This window comes from Xenopus laevis, chromosome 5S, assembly GCF_017654675.1.
Source record: "Xenopus laevis strain J_2021 chromosome 5S, Xenopus_laevis_v10.1, whole genome shotgun sequence".
In the NCBI taxonomy this organism is placed as follows: domain Eukaryota; kingdom Metazoa; phylum Chordata; class Amphibia; order Anura; family Pipidae; genus Xenopus; species Xenopus laevis.
In genome coordinates this window covers 48,693,948-48,714,581 of record NC_054380.1, presented here as the reverse complement: position 1 = coordinate 48,714,581, position 20,634 = coordinate 48,693,948, and the positions used below count along the sequence as shown (strand labels likewise).

The window sequence follows — 20,634 nt, the reverse complement described above, 5'->3', positions numbered from 1 at the left end:
ACAGCCAATCAGATTTTACCTATTGACTTCAATGTAAAAGTTTCAAATACTGCCATTCTCACAGTTTTAAAGCCAGAGGCCCCAAACTTGGTACAGACCATGACTGGGTGACTGGGGTTAAAATTCGGAAAACTGGGTGGAGCTTAAAACAGCCAATCAAATGTTACCTATTGCTAACCAATGTCAATATATAAGTTGCTGCCATTCTTTCACAGTTAATGGCAGGGACATCAAACTTGGCACAGTCGGTCACAGGGGGACTGGGGTTCAAATTTTAAAAGTGGGTGGAGCCAAAAACAGCCAATCAGGTTTTTTGATTGATTTTAATGGTACAATTTGATCTGCTTCAATTTTCACCGTTTTAAACCAGATTCTACCAACTTTGTGTACTCTCTATGCACCAGGGGCGACTGGCCCCAACACCTCTTGCGTTTCAAAGCCAACATCTTGTGGTTTCTTCAGAAACGACACCATCTAGTTTTTTATTATCATACCAGCTAGCACTTTATAGCATAAAATACACATTCATACCCTGGCTAGTGCCTCTTCAATAGTGATCATTTTTTCTTTAACCATCAACATCAGATGTATTCGCTCTTCATCACTCATTGTAATTTCACTGGCGATGTATCCAATACCTTCACCTTGAAAAAAAAAAAAAAGAAAATCAGCATAATTAATGTCTGACAGATCAGACATGAATTACTCTTTAAAGCATGAACCCTGCTGATCTTTCAAAATGTATATATCATGTGCACTGGGAACATTTTTAATAAATATTTTCAAATAATTGAGTGTGCATTCTATTTAAGGTCAGTGGGTAAGTCCATTCTAATCTGTGCTATCAGGCCATGATTTCTAAGAAGGTCACAAATGCCAAGGCCTTGGGCAGCAAATCTCTAGGGGTAGCTACAGTACAAAAAAGAAGACAGCAATACTGTAGTAAATTACATTTAAGACAATTACATTTAAAAATGTAATTAAATGTTAACAAAATAAACAAGAGAGAGGCATATTGACAGACAGTGTTTTCCACATTTATTGGTTGAACTACAAAATAAGCAATTTTTCCAATCACAACATTTAATAAATTATAAATGTTTAAGGATTTACAGTTATATATAATGCTTGCCTACCTGATAACACAGATGGAGAAATGCCTACTTGGCCTGTCTAATAACATATTGAACAGTAGAACTGCTTGCCTGTCTGATTACATAGAATTGAAGAGAACAACCTGATAATACTTGCCTAGCCTGTCTATAAAAAACTACTAGAAGAAAACTGCTTGCCTGCCTGTCTGATTAGACAGAAGAGACAGGAGAACTGCCTGATAATACATGCCTAGCCTGCCTGATAACATATTAAATAGAACTGCCTACCTACCAGGTAACATACTAGAATATAACTACCTACCTGATTACACAGAATAGAGGAGAACTGCCTGATAACATGTGCCTAGCCTACCTGATGGCATACTAGAATAGAACTGCCTGTCTGATTACACAGAAGAGGGGGAGAACTGCCTGAATAGGGTTGCCACCTCTCCTCTTGGGTAACTTTGGGCAGAAGTCAGGACACTTACGTCACTAGGCGGTGAGTTTGTGGGCGGGCTAATGATGTTGTGGGGGCATTGCAGCTCCTCTACTGGACAACCCTCTTTTTCCCCTGGGGATAAGCTCTGGGACCTTTGTTTGGTGGTCACAAAATAACATTTGTGCTAGTAGTAATTTATTGTCAGGGTCTAGACCTTATGCAGCACAAGTTTTCATGGAATTACATTCAGTTCCCTGTGTGGAACAGTTACACTTGTCCCAACTTTTTAAATTTGCTCATTCTTAATGGAGCCAACACCAGCAAAAGTACCTTCGGGTCCACAATAGGTGGCGATCTCCATGTTGTGGTGCTCTAGCGCATGCATTGTGATGAAGTGTAGCGTTGTGATGCTGTATGCATGAATCGCAATGTGGTACACTTGCATCGTGATGTGGTGACTTTGCTCATATTCAGAAACTGCTGTTACTGATTTGGACTGTGTTTTGACTTTGCCCCTGTACCTTGACTGGATTCTGCTTACTGTTGATACTGACTTTGAACTGTGTCTTCATCTTATCTCTTGGATCATCCTTCTGTACCTTGCCTGTACTCTTGCCTTGACTCCTGCCTGTTTTCCATTTTGACACTTGCTGCATGCCCTACGACTAACCATTGCAACTATTCATGGCTCTTGTACACCTCTATCACCAGTCTCTCTCTGGCTCCATTTGAGGGTGAACCAAGAGAAGAGTTGTAAGAGCAGCCTCCTACTAAGCATCCTGGTTCTGGTGACTCGGTAAGTCCTGACAGTATGTCCAAGCCAAGGAAGTCGGAACCTGCTATGGAGGCTTTAGCCTCAGAGACTCTCTCTCAGCAAATCTCCAATCTCACTCATGCATTTCACAATCTTCAGGGTGGTTATCAGAGCATCCAATCACGGCTTGCTGAACTACAACCCGCTCAGCCATCAGGCCCACTGTCAGCTACTGTTTCAGCGGGAGTCTCCACCAGTTCATCTTTTTTTCCCATCCTAAAAATCACTCTTTCAGACAAATTTGCCGGTGATCAGAAGCAGCTTTGGACCTTTTTGAATGTCTACAGGCTGCTATTCTCACCCAGCCCACAAGGAAGTCTTATTTCCTTACTCTTCGGGGAACCACATGTTTGGGTTCATCACCTTTCTGAACTTAACAGTCCATTCTTGGCAGATGTTAAGGCTTTCTTTGCTACCATGGCCTCGCTCTATGATGATACCCAGCAGCCAACAACTGCTGAAACAGCAACAGCAGTACTTTCTGGTTCAAGGAAAACGCCCAGTTGAGTATTATGCATAGGAGCTTCACAGGTGGGCAGTTGACACTTTGTGTAATGAGCCAGCTTTGAGGCATCACTATTGCTTTGGCCTTTCTACTTAACTCAAGGATGAATTAGCTAGGGGTGGTGTGCCTGGCAACCTTGAGGATTTGATTCAATTGACTGTTCAGATTAACCGTCAACCTAGAGAAAGGCGTTGTAAAAGGTAAGTTTCCTAGGTCATGACCAAGGCCCTCCCCGCCCACCTGTTCTGCAAACTTCACCTCCATCTCCTTCAACTGATATCAGGCCTACACATCTTGGTCTGTTCCATCCCGGGCTAAGTCAAGAGGAATGAGGAGAAGATGCCTTAACCTCTGCCTTTACTGCGGCTCCACTGACCACCTTCTCAAGACTTGTCCAGAAATGCTCTCCATACTGTAGGAATGTTGTAAGGTTGCAGCTTCAATTTTCAAATGTCCATATTACTTTCCTTTTATCAATAAAGTGGGAAAGAAATTCCCTGCAAGTATCAGCAATCCTTAACTCTGGTGCCAGTAGCTGCTTTATGGACCAACTTTCGACAAGTTGCATGGTATTCCAGTGCTGCTCAAGTCTCAGCCCATCCTTACTAGAATGGTGGATGGTTCCCGTTCCCCCTTCAGTTCTGGATCTGTTTTTTTTTTTTTTAGACTATACCTATATTGACGTCATTAAATAATTATAACCATGAATTTATTGATGTAGTGGCTTCTCCTTTATTTCCAATAATAGTGGGACTGCCTTGTCTTAAGGCCTATAACCTGGTGGCGGATTGGTCATTAGGGACTTTAACCTTTTTCTCACCTTATTGTTCTCAGAACTGTTTTCAGTATAATTCACAAACCTCTACTCTAGCTGAGAACAAGATTTGTTAGTACTATTCCCGAAAGTTTACCATTAATTCTTGGACATTTTTAATGAAAAAAAACCACTGATGTGTTACCACCACCATCACAACCCTATGACTGTCCGATTGATTTGTTAACATGTGCACCAATTCCTTTTGGTTGCATTTTCCCTCCTTCGGAATGTGAACTTGGTGTTGCCTAAGAATATATTGATGAAAACTTAAAGAGAGGGTTCATTAGGCCTTCTACGTCTCCAGCAGGAGCAGATATATTCTTCTTAGGGAAGGTTCACTCATTAAGGCCTTGTATTGACTATAGTGAGCTCAAAAAAATTACTATCAAGAACCGGTATGTTGTTTGGTTAATCCATGAACTATTTCAAAGATTTCACTCTGCTACTGTGTTTTTCAAATTGGACTTGAAAGGGGCATATAATTATATTCACATCAGAAAATGAATGGATGAGGATGAATGGAAGACAGCATTCCAGACCAGGTACAGGCATTTTAAATATCTGATGATGCCTTTTGGGCTATGTAATGCCCTAGCAACTTCAACATTTTATTAATGACATTTTCCATGATATTCTGGATATTTTTGTGATGACATCCTTATCTATTCTTCCTCTCTGGAGGAGCATTGCAGACATATGAGGAAAGTATTTCTATGCTTATGCCTTTATAATTTGGTGGTCAAGGCAGAACAGTGTAAATTTGAAAAAAAGGCAATTGAATTCCTTGGTTTCATTATTTCTGTTAAAGGTGTTATTATGGACCCTAAAAAGGTTTCCACTATCCTGGACTGGCCCACTCCCACTGATCAAAAAATTGGTCCAAAGGTTTGTGTTTTTTTTTTAACTTTTATAGGAAATTTATTTGGAAATTTTTCTGCCATTATTCGATCAAATTTACCAAAAAAGAATCTAAATGTAAATGGTCTCCACAAGCCGGAAACTTTTGATAGACTGAAGAGGAATTTCACCACAGCTACTAGCTTATCCCATCCTGATCCTTCTCAGCCGTTCATACTTGAGGTGGATGCGTCAGTATATGCAGTAGGGGAGGTGCTATTTCAACATTCAGGTCTGCATAATCTTCTGCATCCTGCTGCCTACTTTTTTAAGAAGATGTCAATTCAGAAGTAATTACGATGTTGGGGATAGAGTACTTCTAGTCATTAAATTGGCTTTAAAAGAATGGAGACATCTGTTGGAAGGTGCCATTCATCGAATGCCGGTGTATACAGACCATAAAAATTCACTGGGCATAATTTTCTCCCGGTTTCAGCTACACATTACTTACTGTCCTGGATCAAAGAACAACAAAGCAGATTTCTTGTCCCAAATATACTCTTCCTCCATCCAAGCGTATGTTATTACTTCAACCAGTTTTGCTACATAGAATTAAATATTTTTATGCTGTTAATCCTTTTCCAAAGAACGTTTCACTAAAAAATAGTTACTTTTTTAAGGATAGGTTGTTTATTCCTTTATCTTTAAGAACCTAAGCCCTCCAGGTTAGTCATGATTCTCCTATTGCTGGTCACTCTGGTCTTCACAAAACCCTGGATTTGGCTTGCCTGTGCTTTTGGTGGCCTGGATTAGGTGGTGACAATTCAAGATTTGTTCATTCATGTGACAGGTTCAACTTCCAAACCTTTTTGTGTTTTCCATCCTCTGCCCATTCCTGATCATCCTTGGTCTTCTATTTCAATGGACTTTTTTTTTTTTTTTTTTACAGATTTGCCTAACTCAGAAGGGAATTCTATTTGTGGTCTTGGATGGCTTACAAAATAAGCTCATTTTATTTATTGAGTCCCTACAGCTACAGACACAGCAAATGTCTTTATTAAAGGTTGCACCTTTACATGGCCTTCCAAAGAACATTATCCCTGACCCAGGTGTCCAATGTACCTCTTATTTCTGGAGAGCCTTGTGTAAAGGGTTACAAATAGAATTATAATTTTCCTCTGATTATCATCCACAGACCAACAGGCAGACAAAGAACAAATCAAACCCTGGAACAGTATTTGAGATGTTTCACCTGTTTTTCTTTAGGATAACTGGGTGAAAGTTTTACCTATGGCGGACTTTGCATTCAATAACTCTATTCATTCCTTTACTAAGCAGATGCCAATTTATTTTGCTTTCCTGGACTTCCTAAAGATGTGTCTGTATCTGCTGCTCACGATAGACTTTTAAATATCTAATTGCGAGACTCTTCACCAGAACATAAAAAAGGCTCAAACCAACTTTAAATACTTTTTATGATACTGAGTTCTCTCTATATTGTGGTGCTGCAGTGCGTGCATCATGACGTAGCAATGCGTGCATTGTGACGAGGCAACGTTGTGCACATTCAGACACGAAAGGACATGCTTTTGACCTATTTTAAACCCCATCAGCCCTGTGCCTCGGACATTGAGTAAGTACTGATCTTTCGTATTATTAACTGTTACTGTTGTTACTGATTTGGACTGTGTTTTGGCTTTGTTTTTGGATCATTCCTCTTTACCTTGCCTGGATTCTACTTACTGTTGATACTGACTTTGCACTGTGTCTTGAGTTATCTCTTGGATCACCCCTCTCTATCTTGCATAGATTCTACTTGCTTCTCTGGTTTTGACTACTGCCTGTTTTCCGTTTTGACACTTGCTGTATGCCCCTGACCTTAGCCAGCCTGACCCTGCATTTTGTTCAAGTACCCGTTGCAAAGTCATATTCTGTCAACTATTATTGGCTCTCACACCCCTCTATCAACAGTCTCTCTCTGTCTCCATTTGAGTGTAAACTGCGTGAAGAGTTGTAAGAGCAGTCTCATACTCAGCATCCTGGGTCCAGTGACTCAGTAAGGCCTAACAAAAGGATTGTTCAGGAACACCCTTTAGGAGTTGGTGTTTGAGAAGTCCTAAGCTTCGCAGAACACTTTCCTTTCTATATAGGGAGAAACTGACTTACAGTATGTAGCCCCTTGGCATTCAGATTTGCAATGTCAACTAGTTTTAGAGGAGTGGTTGACTACTAAGAAATCCTCACGAAATGTTTCCTTGTGGTAAACTTCTTCTTCGTTGGTATTTAGTTCCTGCACGCATAGCTAGACTTGCCCCTGTAGCTGACCCAAGATGTTTTTGCTGTTGCAGCCATAAAGGCACCATGTTTCATGTTTGGTGTTCATGCCCTCATGTTCAGAGATTCTAGATCAGGGTTTACACTATGGTTCATTCTGTGTTTGGTATCTCTGTCCGTAAGCACCCTTCTTCTATTATATTTATGCAAAAAAACTAATAAGCTTACACTGTCACAATTTTGTGTTTCCGGTAATTATGACTGGAGCAAAATGAACAATCGCCAAGGCGAATTCCTCCTACTTAGTCTGGCTGCAACATTGCTGAGGCAAGCTGGCCTCGTGCTCTAGGCAACCTGGCCAGCCATCTCACCCCTCTCCCTAGCATGCGTGATGGAGCACACATATGCGCTGTCGGGATGTATGGGGGGGGTGCACACACTGTGAGGATACCCAGGGAACAGACAAACCCTGTGTGGATGGGGGGAGCGCACAGGTGAGTGACCATGACAGTGGGGGAAAAAGGGCCTGGACCAGAGGTAGTTGTGCCCTAGGCATGTGCCTATTTGATGCCTATTGTGTTGGTAGCCTATCCTTACTTTATTTCCTAGTCTCTGATGAAAACATATCACTGTTCAGCATGTCATTGACAATAAAGAATATGGTTAGTGATATAGTAGCGATGATCAGAAGGCAGGATAGTCATTACTGAAGCTTAGATACATTGTGATATATAATAATTAGTACAAGTTATACCAAACCAATACAATATAAATTGTGTAACCCCAAGTACAAGCATACTTCACATGTCATTATTGCCCCACCATAGGTTGTTGCTGATGAAGGGGTACACATTCACCCCAGATTTTATGGAATTTGGTGGGGACCCCCCTTTTAATATACACCAGTTGTTCAACATTGCATGTGTCTTGCATTATTTGGTTCCAATTAGTAAAGGTTGGAGGGGCACAGTTCCTCCAGTTCTCAGTTATAAGCCTCTTTGCCATTAACAGAAAAGTGCTTTGTATTGGTTTGACTTAAGATCCTGTATTATGGCCAGAAGGTACAGTTTAGGAGTTCTGTCTATTGTAATTTTTAGTACTGCTTCCAGGGTATCTATAATTTCCCTCCAGTAAAAGGTAATCTTACTACAACTCCACATTATGTGGATAAGAGTCCCTTTATCTAAAGAACACTTGGTACAGAGGTCTGGAGTATCTGCATTAATGATATGAAGTCTGGCCGGCAGCTCCGGATTAGCTGGGCGGGCGCCCCTAGGCTGCGTGGCCCTAGCGCCCGTCCGCACTACCTCACGCAGGTGCAAGAGCGCTGGCGTGCAAACGCCGGAGCACTGGGGAGCAGCTTGTCCCAAGTGCTTCCCATAGAGCGGCTGAGCGGCATGCCGCCTTGAAAAATGTGCCACCCTAGGCCTGGGCATATGTGGCTTCGCCACAAATCCAGGCCTGCTGGCTGGGGTGTAGTAGGCTCTGTGTACAATATATAATTGGATTTTGCGTAACCTGAAATTGTGATTCTGTTAGTGTAATGTCATACACTTTTGATACTTAACTTAAAATTTATTGAATTACATAAAAGAAAGATGAAAGAACACACTGGGGCTCATTTTTTTTTTAACAGTGGGCAAATTTACCTGTGGGCAGTAACCCATAGCAATATACTGACATAGAATATACTGACATCAGTGGTTGGATTTTTTCAGGCAGCTGCAGGTAGAGTCATGAATGCAACCTATTTGTTTGCCATGGGTTACTGCCCACTGGCAAATTTGCCCACTGTTCATAAAAGAACCCCTGTGACTGCTGCCTGCCCAGTCCTGATCAAAAGAATTAGAAATATTTTTCTGGTATGAATTGCTGCCATCTAATATGCCGTATTGCATGAAAAGGGCATAAACTCAAGGGCATGAACGCCGCTGGACAGAATCTGCACAGAGGGGTAAGTAAAGAGTTAGGTGCATTTGTCCAGTGGGGCAGCTAGGCTGCGGGGGAGGGGGGTCTATGTAGGGCAGGGCGGTAGGGTTTTTCTTATTAGGGGTTTGTTTTTCTTTACGAGGGATATAAATGAGCTGGAAAGAGTGCAACTAAATTGGTTAGGGGGATGGGAAACTTAAATTATGAGGGTAGACAAGGTTGGGGTTGTTTTCTGTGGAAAAAAGTCACTTGCGAGGGGACATGATTACACTTTACAAGTACATTAGAGGACATTATGGACAAACAGCAGGGAATCTTTTTAACCATAAAGAGGATCACTGCACCAGAGGCCACCCCTTCAGACTAGAGGAAAGGAACTTTCATTTGAAGCAGCATAGGTGATTCTTTCGCAGTAAGGGCAGTGAGGTTGTGGAATGCTCTGCCGGATGTTGATGTGATGGCTGATTCTGTTAATGCTTTTAAGAGTGGCTTGGATGATTTCTTGGACAGACATAATATCCAAGGCTATTACATAGTTAGTTACATAGTTACATAGTTAAATTGGGTTGAAAAAAGACAAAGTCCATCAAGTTCAACCCCTTCAAATGAAAACCCAGCATCCATACACATACCCCTCCCTACTTTTAATTAAATTCTATATACCCATACCTATACTAACTATAGAGTTTAGTATCACAATAGCCTTTGATATTATGTCTGTCCAAAAAATCATCCAAGCCATTCTTAAAGGCATTAACTGAATCAGCCATCACAACATCACCTGGCAGTGCATTCCACAACCTCACTGTCCTGACTGTGAAGAACCCCCTACGTTGCTTCAAATAATAGTTCTTTTCTTCTAGTCTAAAGAGGTGGCCTCTGGTACGGTGATCCACTTTATGGGTAAAAAGGTCCCCTGCTATTTGTCTATAATGTCCTCTAATGTACTTCTAAAGTGTAATCCTGTCCCCTCACAAGCGCCTTTTTTCCAGAGAAAACAACCCCAACCTCGACAGTCTACCCACATAATTTAAGTCTTCCATCCCTCTAACCAATTTAGTTGCACGTCTCTGCACTCTCTCCAGCTCATTTATATCCCTCTTAAGGACTGGAGTCCAAAACTGCACTGCATACTCCAGATGAGGCCTTACCAGGGACCTATAAAGAGGCATAATTATGTTTTCATCTCTTGAGTTAATGCCCTTTTTTTATGCAAGACAGAACTTTATTTGCTTTAGTAGCCACAGAATGACACTGCTCAGAATTAGACAATGTGATATCTACAAAGACCCCTAGATCCTTCTCATTTAAGGAAACTCCCAACACACTGCCATTTAGTGTATAACTTGCATTTATATTATTTTTGCCAAAGTGCATAACCTTGCATTTATCAACATTGAACCTCATTTTCCAGTTTGCTGCCCAGTTTTCCAATTTAGACAAATCACTCTGCAAAGTGGCAGCATCCTGCATGGAACCTATAGTTCTGCACAATTTAGTATCATCTGCAAAAATAGAAACAGTACTTTCAATGCCCACCTCCAGGTCATTAATAAACAAGTTGAAAAGCAAGGGACCTAGTACACTGGTCCAATTAGAAAATGTTCCATTTACCACCACTCTTTGTAGTCTATCTTTTAGCCAGTTCTCTATCCAGGTACAAATACTATGTTCCAGGCCAACATTCCTTAATTTAACCAGTAACCTTTTGTGTGGCACTGTATCAAATGCTTTAGCAAAGTCTAAGTAAATCACATCCACTGCCATCCCAGAATCGAGGTCTCTACTTACCTTCTCATAAAAAGAAATTAAGTTAGTCTGGCAAGATCTATTACGCATAAAACCATGCTGGCACAAACTCATAGTATTATGATTTGCTATGAAGTCCAGTATCTTATCCTTTATTAACCCTTCGAAAAGCTTTCCTATCACTGACGTCAGACTAACTGGCCTATAGTTTTGAGGCTGAGAATGGGATCCTTTTTTGAATAGAGGCACCACATTAGCAATTCGCCAGTCTCTCGGCACTATGCCAGATCTCAATGAATCCTGAAAAATTAAATAAAGAGGTTTGGCAATCACAGAGCTAAGCTCGCTAATTGCCCTGGGATGAATACCATCTGGTCCCGGACCTTTGTTAATCTTAACATGTTCTAGTCTCTTTTGAATTTCATCATGTGTGAACCATGCATCATTAGTTGTATTACTAGAATTGGTACTGTTAAGAAGGAAACCTTCACTTACTGGTTCCTCATTTGTGTAGACAGATGAAAAATATGAGTTCAGAATCTGCGCTTTTATTTTGTTTTCATCAACCAGCTGACCCCCCCCCCTCTGATAGTAAGGGTCCCACACCTTCCTGCTTCATTTTTTTACTATTAATATATTTAAAAAAAAATGTGGATTTTTTTTACTGCTTGCTGCAATATCATTTTCTATATCAATTTTAGCTTGCCTTATAGCTTCTTTGCATGATTTATTGGCCTCCTTGTACCTCATAAATGTTTCGGCTGTACCAGCTAACTTGAAAGCCTGAAAAGCATGTCTTTTCATACCCACCTCAACACCAACGCTTCTATTGAACCAAAAAGGTTTTGCTTCGCAACGACATTCCTTGCTTACAAGTGGAATATACTGACAAGTATATTTATTAAGCAGCATTTTAAAGACTTCCCATTTTTGTTCTGTGTTTAACCCTGTGAAAAGCATTTCCCACTTAATATGTTGCAGAGATGCCCTTATACTGTCAAAGTTTGCACGTCTGAAATTTAGTGTTTTAGTTACTCCCTTATAGACTTGCTTCTGCAACAGAATCTCAAAGGAGACCATGTTATGATCACTATTCCCTAAATGCTCACCCACACAAATGTTAGAGATGAGTTCAGTATTGTTAGTTATTACAAGGTCCAAAAGAGAGTTATTCCTAGTAGGTTCTTGAACGAGCTGGAATAAAAAGTTGTCATTCAGAATATTTACAAACCTACTAGCGTTTTCTGTCTTAGCAACCCCATTACCCCAGTCAATGTCTGGATAATTGAAGTCACCCATAGAAACAACCTGACCCAGCTGTGAAGCCGCTTGTATCTGCAAGAGTAGCTGGGCTTCATACTCGACACTTATATGAGGTGTTTAAAAGCATACACCAATGATAATTCTTTTTGTTACCTTTTGCCCAGTCAAAACCTCTACCCAGAGTGATTAGTATTAGTATTGTGATACTAAAATCTATAGTTAGTATAGATACGGGTATATATAGTTTATATGAATGTATATAGGGGTCAGTGCCAGTGTGTGTGTATGTATGGATGCTGGGTTTCATTTGAAAGGGTTGAATTCGATAGAATTTGGTCTTTTTTCAATGACTGATTTAACTGTGTAATCGATTGTATCTATGTATCTAATACGTAATGATTATGTGCGACAGTTTGAAAAAGAAAATAGTAGGGAACACATTGAAATGTTCCAGTTTTGTACTGATGCAACAATAACCTTGCATATAGCTAGGTTCATTTGTGAGCTTCTAAGCAGCTCTGTTCCTACTAGCCTATCTCTGCAGTTCTTCTTACAGCTTAAAAAAAAACTCACCAGTGCGTGACTGAGCAAAAGAATGGCTAGTAACAACTAGTATAAATCAGTGCTTTAATTTCGTACACAACATGAAAACGGCTATATTCTGCAAACAAACATTGTTGCAGAATTACACACAGAACACTACTACAGTACCGTTTACATATCGCTTTTAAAAACAAAAACAAAAACAAGTCAGGATGACACACACCAAGACCACAGCCACAACACAGACTAGTAATAAAATAAATATGCTGTTTGCCTTGAAAGATTACTATGAAGGAAAAGAATATAATTAAGTGTTCCAGGCTTTTCATTGTGTTCGCCTTTCTTATAGCACATATCCAGCAGTGAAGAAGTCACGCTCTTTGGGTGTGCTTGTGGCTGGTATGGATAACACGAAGCAGTCTAAATGTGCCAAGCATGGACATTCACTCCAATGTTTCTCCCAACAGCAGGGTCGTACTGGACCGTCGGGACACAGCGAAAAACACATTGGGCCTGCGGTTCTTGTGGGCCCAGCCAGCCCAGATCCACACCCTGCGCCTCTTCCTCCTTTTGCAGCTCACGACAGAAACAGTGCGCGAAAGCTGGCGCATGCACCTCCCGGTATGCCGTTTACAGCAAACTGCCCGTGCTTTCACACATGCGGCGGGGGGGGGGCCCTGAGGCAGAGCCCCGGTGACCCGTGGGTGCCCCAGTCTGACCCTGGCCACCAGTGTAGCAGATTAAAATCTTTACTTTTAGAACTTGACATTTTCATGTCAGAATATGACTTTACCTCGTCAGACTGCAAAGCATCATAAGAGTCCTCAACATCTGATAGATCTCGATGAGATTAATTTTTTTTACCTAAAAGGTGGCACAGCTACAGGGCTAGGCAGCGGGTCATCACAATTTTCCATTAATTTGACTTCAAACACAGTCCTGTATTTCTGTAACCAATCGTTAAGAAATTTCAGGCTTTTGAGTTATAGGTTAACTAAACTAGATAGACTCTCAAGAGGCAAGTCATTCAAAGGGTTCTGTTTCTTTCTTCCAGTACTGTGCGGATGTCATCATACTCGGAATATGGAGCCTCGGAAACCAACATGCATGGAAGCTGTTCCAGCTTGTCTCTACAGATGCCTTCAGTGGGTTTCTTTTGAGACAAGAGTGTACGTTAGAGTGTTTTATGAATAAACCCTGATTCATAATTGTTTAAATGACAACCAAGTGGATTTTGCAACACAGTGTTAAGGATATTTGCTGCACAATCCAGCTGTGTTATGTTTCTCAGTGTAGCTTACAGCTTAAAAAACTAACCAGTGTGTGACTGAGCAAAAGAATGGCTAGTAACAACTAGTATAAAAATAGTGCTTTCGTTTCGTGCACAACATGAAAACGGCTATATTATGCAAGCATGTTTTATTGTTGCAGAATTGCAAAAATTGCAAATTGTACATATTAACACAGAATACTACTACAGTACAGTTTACATTTTTAGGTGTTTTTTTTAGCAAAGTCCAATCTAGCCTTTCTATTCTTGATGCTTATGAGTGGCTTGCACCTTGCATTGCACGCTCTGTATATACTTTCATGCAGTCTTCACTTTAAGGTAGACTTGGATGTCGATACACCTACCTCCTAGAGAGTGTTGTTCACTTGTTTGGCTGTTGTGAATGGGGTTTCTCTTCACCATGGTAATGATTCTGCGATCATTCACCACTGTTGTCTTCCATGGATGTCCAGGTCATTTTGCATTACTGAGTTCACCAGTGCTTTCTTTCTCAGGATGCACCAAACTGTAGATTTTGCCACTCCTAATATAGTAGCAATTTCTCAGATGGGTCTTTTCTGTTTTTGCAGCTTAAGGATGGCTTGTTTCACCTGCATGGAGAGCTCCTTTGACCGCATGTTATCTGTTCACAGCAAAATCTTCCACATACAAGCACCACGGTCAAATCAACTGCAGGTCTTTTATCTGCTTAATTGATAATGACATAAAAAAGGAATTGCCCACACCTGCCCATGAAATAGCCCTTGAGTCAATTGTCCAATTACTCTTGAGCCCCTGAAATTAAGCGACTGTGTTAAAATAAGGCTTTAGTTACTCACATTTGTATGCAATCTTTTTGTTCAACCCACTGAATTAAAGCTGAAAGTCTGCAGTTCAACTGCATCTGAGTTGTTTAATTTAAAATTCATTGTGATAATGTAAAGAACCAAAATTAGAAAAAAAGTTGTCTCTGCCCAAATATTTATGGACCTAACTGTAGCTCTTCTAGGGAGGGACCGGGTACAGGATTGCTTTCTTAGAGATGATGTGGCAGTTTTGTAACTTTCACAGGCCATTACATTTTTTACAGTCTTACACACACACACTGGCGTAACTATAGAGGAAGCAAAAGTATACGGCCATTTATTGTAGTAATGTACACTAGTGCTACTACAGCATAACATGATATGTTGTTTGACAGGGATCTTGTTTTTGAATAAATAAGTTTGAAACAAATTTAAGCCAGGTGCAACAGCAGTGCAAAGGAAAGGCAATGCAAAAAAATTGTATACAACTGCAATCTTGCTTGGGCCACAAAACACAATTTGCCACTTGTAAACCAGTTTTAATGCCAAGATTGGACTTTGCCACCCATATACAATCATCACAATGGAATTTCAACCACAGCAGCAGATTTCTGTGGACTCATTTCAGGCCTTCTGGGTCAGTCCTTGCTCAGAACAGCCTAGAGTCAGGGTGGCTCTCGCAGGGCAGGGTAGCAGGCCATAGTCAAGCAGGCAGAGCTGAGACAGGCAAGAGAAGCACGAGCAGGCACTAGATACGATTTTGGTCAGACAGAGTTTGACAGAGTTTGGTGGCACTGGAGAGACTGCTGGCTGCAAGTGGAGAAAATAGCTGTGGAGACTTGTGATGAAGATCATAATTACGCAGTTGACACTCGCCAGTCTCGCATAGTCTATTTGGCTATGCCACAAACATCAGAAGCCAGGGCAGAAAGTTGAAACTTTGAGATGAGAAATACTCCTACTGACCCCCCCCCCCGAACCAGTTTGGGTTCCAGATGGGAAGTAAGAACGGGGTAGTTCACCTGAATACCGCCCGCAACTTTATGCCCACAGTGCTGCCAGATGTTGGGTATTCTGTGGGTACCCGACCCTAAGCAGGATTGCTAGTTATTTCCAAGTGAATAAAGCATTAGTTAACAAGAAATATACATTAATCTTATGTTTATTCACAAGCTAAATGGCTAGTCCTTCTTCCATAATCAAAATACAGTGCTCTGATTTTATGTTTTCCCGCATTTTACTTTTTTTGTAGTCCCACCAATTTATAATACATTTCAGAGGGTTCATTTCCCTGATTCTATTTAATGTTTTCCTGGATTTTACATAAAAATGTTGCCCTGATGTTCCCAAAAATGTCCCCTCTGAATATTATTACTATTATTAGTGAAATAAAGAGGTTTATACTAACCTGATGAATACTATCTAATAATATATTTAATATAGTATTTAATACTATATTAATGCTGCAATGCTTAATCGTTACACAGTAAATAAAGTAATTTGAAGTAAAACTGACTACTGTGCTTATATCCTTTAAGTACTTGAAGAGAAAGTGGCTTTAACAAATTTCCCTGATTTTACATTTTTCCAGATATAACATAATTATTTTTTGGTTTTCTGAAAAAGTTAAAATTGTGGTTTAATTAGTTTCACTTTGCAAAGTGTTTGCAGTGTTTAAATTTGATGTAGTAATATTATGTATGCTGTCTAGGCTTGGGCGAATTTGACCAAAGAAATGCTTATCACTTGTCATGTGACTCATTGCTCCTGAGTCAATACACCAGTTTGATGAGCAGTTACCTTAAAAGATCCACTCCACTGTGTATCTATGGGGTTTAATTAGTTTCACTTTGCAAAGGGTTTACAGTGTTTAAATTTGATGTTATAATATTATGTATGCTGTCTAGGCTTGGGCGAATTTGACCATTTCACTTTGTCAAAAATTCGCCACCGGCGAAATGTCGCAGACGCCCATTAAAGTCTATGGGCGTTAAAAAAATTGACGCATTGCATTTTTTTCCCCTCACAATACCTATGGGCATTTATACAAGTCTATGGGTGTCATTTCCTCGGCGAAACAAGTCGAAAACATTTGCCCAGGCCTATTGCAGTCCATTAATACCAGGGGTTATTGTTTTTAAAATACAGCTATTTGCTTTATTTTAAGAGACAGAATAGATGTAACAGAGGAGCACGCATTTAATGAACAAGTTGATAAACACTTCCCTCTGCTGGACACCTCACAGCAAAAGTGGGAATTTACATAATTCAAAGAGAGTCTGACTGAAAGAGCAATACTCGTGACATAAGGTAAAACAAGAATAAAAGGGTTAATGAACTATTTTCTACGAGACAGGATGCACTAGAGAAAAAAAAAAAAGATTCTGTGACTCCTTAACAATTCCCACTAGCACAGTTAGGAAGGAAGGAAAAACTAAACTGGGACTCTGTGACGCCAAGAATAGGAATTATGAAACAGTAAAAAGAAAGCCCCTTTTCTTTTGACGTCCCTAGGCAGCACAGGAACAGAAGGTTTACTCTCAAAGCATGATAAGAAAGTAGGAAGTGAAAGAAAGCAGATGCAGATATAATATGTGAGAATAATTTAACCTAATAAATTGTGCCCTATCATCTAAACAAAGTGTGTTAAAGGGAATGAAAAAACTGAAGCGATGGACACTTACTCAGGGTGCTTTTTTGAGCACTTTACTAATGTTTAGTGGTGTCTGAGATACTAACAGTTTTAGACAGTGCTCTGTAAAGTTATATTAATTTATTTTTTGTATTTAGATTCCCTTGAAATGAAAACTAACTGAAGGATGAAGGACTCATGATGCGGATCTCAGCCTGTGGAGAGGTGCCAAAATCTTCACCTGAGCGCAGGCAATGTTTTCGGGTGCAGGCACATCGATCAGCAGAGAAGCAGATTCTTGTCTTATGTTTCTCTGCAGGATGAGATCCACGTTATGTGGCACTAGCCTTAAGCTGGCCATAGACGCAAAGATCTGATCGTACGAATCAAGGATTCGTACGATTTTCGGAACGTGTGTGGAGAGGCCCGACATTTTTCGTCCGGCAGAGATCGGTCAATCGGACTGGTTAAAAGATTTCTGTCGGCTGTAGGTAATATCCCTGCATGTATTGCCGATCGTACGATTTTCAGAGGGACACTGTCACTAGATTTGTCGGACATAACTTTGGAACGATTGCTGTCAGGGACAGAACATCGGCTAATCTGTTCTTTTGTACTTAATTTGATCGTAATGGTTAGTGGCAGGTCGGGAGATGTGGAAGTCCGACCCTACAGTTTGCCCCCTTCCTGATTTCTTATTCTTTTGCATGTTTGTCACACAAAATGTTTCTGATCATCAAACACATTTAACTATTAGTCAAAGATAACACAAGTAAACACAAAATGCAGTTTTTAAATGAGGGTTTTTATTATTTAGGGAGAAAAGAAATCCAAACCTGTGTGAAAAAGTAATTGCCCCCTGAACCTAATAACTGGTTGGGCCACCCTTAGCAGCAATAACTGCAATCAAGCGTTTGCGATAACTTGCAACGAGTCTTTTACAGCGCTCTGGAGGAATTTTGGCCCACTCATCTTTGCAGAATTGTTGTAATTCAGCTTTATTTGAGGGTTTTCTAGCATGAACCGCCTTTTTAAGGTCATGCCACAACATCTCAATAGGATTCAGGTCAGGACTTTGACTAGGCCACTCCAAAGTCTTCATTTTGTTTTTCTTCAGCCATTCAGAGGTGGATTTGCTGGTGTGTTTTGGGTCATTGTCCTGCTGCAGCACCCAAGATCGCTTCAGCTTGAGTTGACGAACAGATGGCCGGACATTCTCCTTCAGGATTTTTTGGTAGACAGTAGAATTCATGGTTCCATCTATCACAGCAAGTCTTCCAGGTCCTGAAGCAGCAAAACAACCCCAGACCATCACACTACCACCACTACTATTTTACTGTTGGTATGATGTTCTTTTTCTGAAATGCTGTGTTACTTTTACGCCAGATGTAACGGGACACGCACCTTCCAAAAAGTTCAACTTTTGTCTCGTCAGTCCACAAGGTATTTTCCCAAAAGTCTTGGCAATCATTGAGATGTTTTTTAGCAAAATTGAGACGAGCCTTAATGTTCTTTTTGCTTAAAAGTGGTTTGCGCCTTGGAAATCTGCCATGCAGGCCGTTTTTGCCCAGTCTCTTTCTTATTTATGGTGGAGTCGTGAACACTGACCTTAATTGAGGCAAGTGAGGCCTGCAGTTCTTTAGATGTTGTCCTGGGGTCTTTTGTGGCCTCTCGGATGAGTTGTCTCTGCACTCTTGGGGTAATTTTGGTCGGCTGGCCACTCCTGGGAAGGTTCACCACTGTTCCATGTTTTTGCCATTTGTGGATAATGGCTCTCACTGTGGTTCGCTGGAGTCCCAAAGCTTTAGAAATGGCTTTATAACCTTTGAAATTGAACTCAGGTGTGATAAACCACAGTTAATTTATTTTTTAACAAGGGGGCAATCACTTTTTCACACAGGCCCATGTAGATTTGGAGTTTTTTTTCTCCCTTAATAACGTAAACCTTCATTTAAAAACTGCATTTTGTGTTCAATTATGTTATCTTTGACTAATAGTTAACGGTTTTTGATGAGCACAAACATTTAAGTGTGACAAACATGCAAAAGAATAAGAAATTAGGAAGGGGGCAAATAGTTTTTCACACCACTGTACGTTGATTCGTAGGATCGGATCTTTGCGTCTGTGGCCAGCTTTAGTCTGCTTGATAACAATCCAAAAGATAATGGGATATTCTAGAAAGTGCCTTTTGAATAGAACTCTGATAAACCACACAGTGGTCCGGACCGTGGGGTCTGCTTTCTCCACTGCTGATAAGAATACCCCCTTCCCCAGCCACTCTGTGGGCGGGGAAGGGGGAAAACAGGTGGGAAAGAGACTCTGGTGCGGGGTGGAGAGTAGGTAGGCATGGGTCAGGGAATGGGCAGGCAGGGGGTGGGTAGGGGTTGTCAAATAATTTTTTTTGCAGGAGGCCCATCATACACTCGTTACACGACTAAAGCCACCGTTTTTTTTATTATAAGTTTGAGAAATTTAAAACACTGTCCTACCAACCACTTACCATATCACCTGAAATCAAACAAAGAGAGGCACATTTGGCCAGCCTCATAGCAGAACAATGGGTAGGTAACAAGATAACAGCTTTCCTTGACACCTCTACTGAAGAATTCACTTGTATAATATGTGGCTTGATATAGAAGTAAAGAAGCTAATAGGAAAGAAGCATTTAAAAACTACAAGTCTGTGGGGACAGAAGCTGCATTTAATGAATATAAACAGTATAACAAATGTTGTAAAACAGCAATCCGGAAGGCAAAGAAAGGAAATGAAGAGTGCATATCTACGGAGGCTAAAACTAACCCCCAAAAAGTTTTTAAAGGAGAATTCAACCCTAACGTTAAAAAAAAACCTACCCCCCCTACCCTACACAGACCCCCTCCTTCCTCCCCCCAGCCTAAGTGTTACCCCAGCCAAAAGACCCTAACGTTTTACTTACCCCTCGGTGCAGATTCAGGCATTCAACTGCGGCGCATGCGAAGTTGGAGCAATTTTCTGTTTCGCGACAACTGAGCATGAGCCGAAAAATATCAAAGTGACGGCCTCATTCTGAAGATTACTGAAGTGGCTGAAGATGGAGCCCGTGAACTCTGCTGCCTGAATCTGCACCAAGGGTTAAGTAAAATGTTAGTGGCATTTGCCCAGGGTAAGGAGGTGGGGAAGAGGGGGGTCTATGTAGGGTAAGGTTTTTTAACTTTAGGGGTTAATTCTCCTTTAAAGTATATAAAAAGATGTGGGTTGAGAGAGTTGCTCCTTTAAATAATGGTACCAGTATGTTTGTAACAGATACAGAAAATGCAAATATGCTAAATCAGTTCTTTTCTTCAGTGTATACAATAGAGGAGTCTAAGTTCCCAGGCTCACTTCATAGCTGCACTGATGGGTCAGCTCAATCTAGTCAGTGGCTGACTTAGGATATGATTCATAGGGGGAAATACACTAACAGGCGAAAAATTGCCAGCAACGTCTTCACCACCTTCGCCACACTTCGCCTAGCGGAACTTCGCACAGCCAACGCTAATTTACTAAGTTTCGTCGTCGGCACCGAACGCTTGCGAAGTTGTGCTAGCGTTACTATGCCAGACATAGCGAAGTTGCGATAGCGTTGGATCATTTGCATACGGCGGGTTGGATGGCTTTTTAGCAAGTGAGGGAATACAGGG

At 40.8% G+C, this 20,634-nt stretch overlaps 1 protein-coding gene across 3 annotated transcripts in view; it reads right to left on the bottom strand.

Annotated features, from left to right (window-relative positions):
• The window catches only part of sash1.S (SAM and SH3 domain containing 1 S homeolog), a 197,726-nt gene that overhangs the window by 117,499 nt on the left and 59,593 nt on the right, over window positions 1–20,634 (bottom strand). For all 3 annotated transcript variants that reach the window (XM_018265308.2, XM_018265305.2, XM_018265306.2), the window contains exon 6: window positions 532–644. In XM_018265308.2, coding sequence (XP_018120797.1) covers window positions 532–644 — 113 coding nt within the window. The remainder of the gene's footprint in view (window positions 1–531; window positions 645–20,634) is intronic.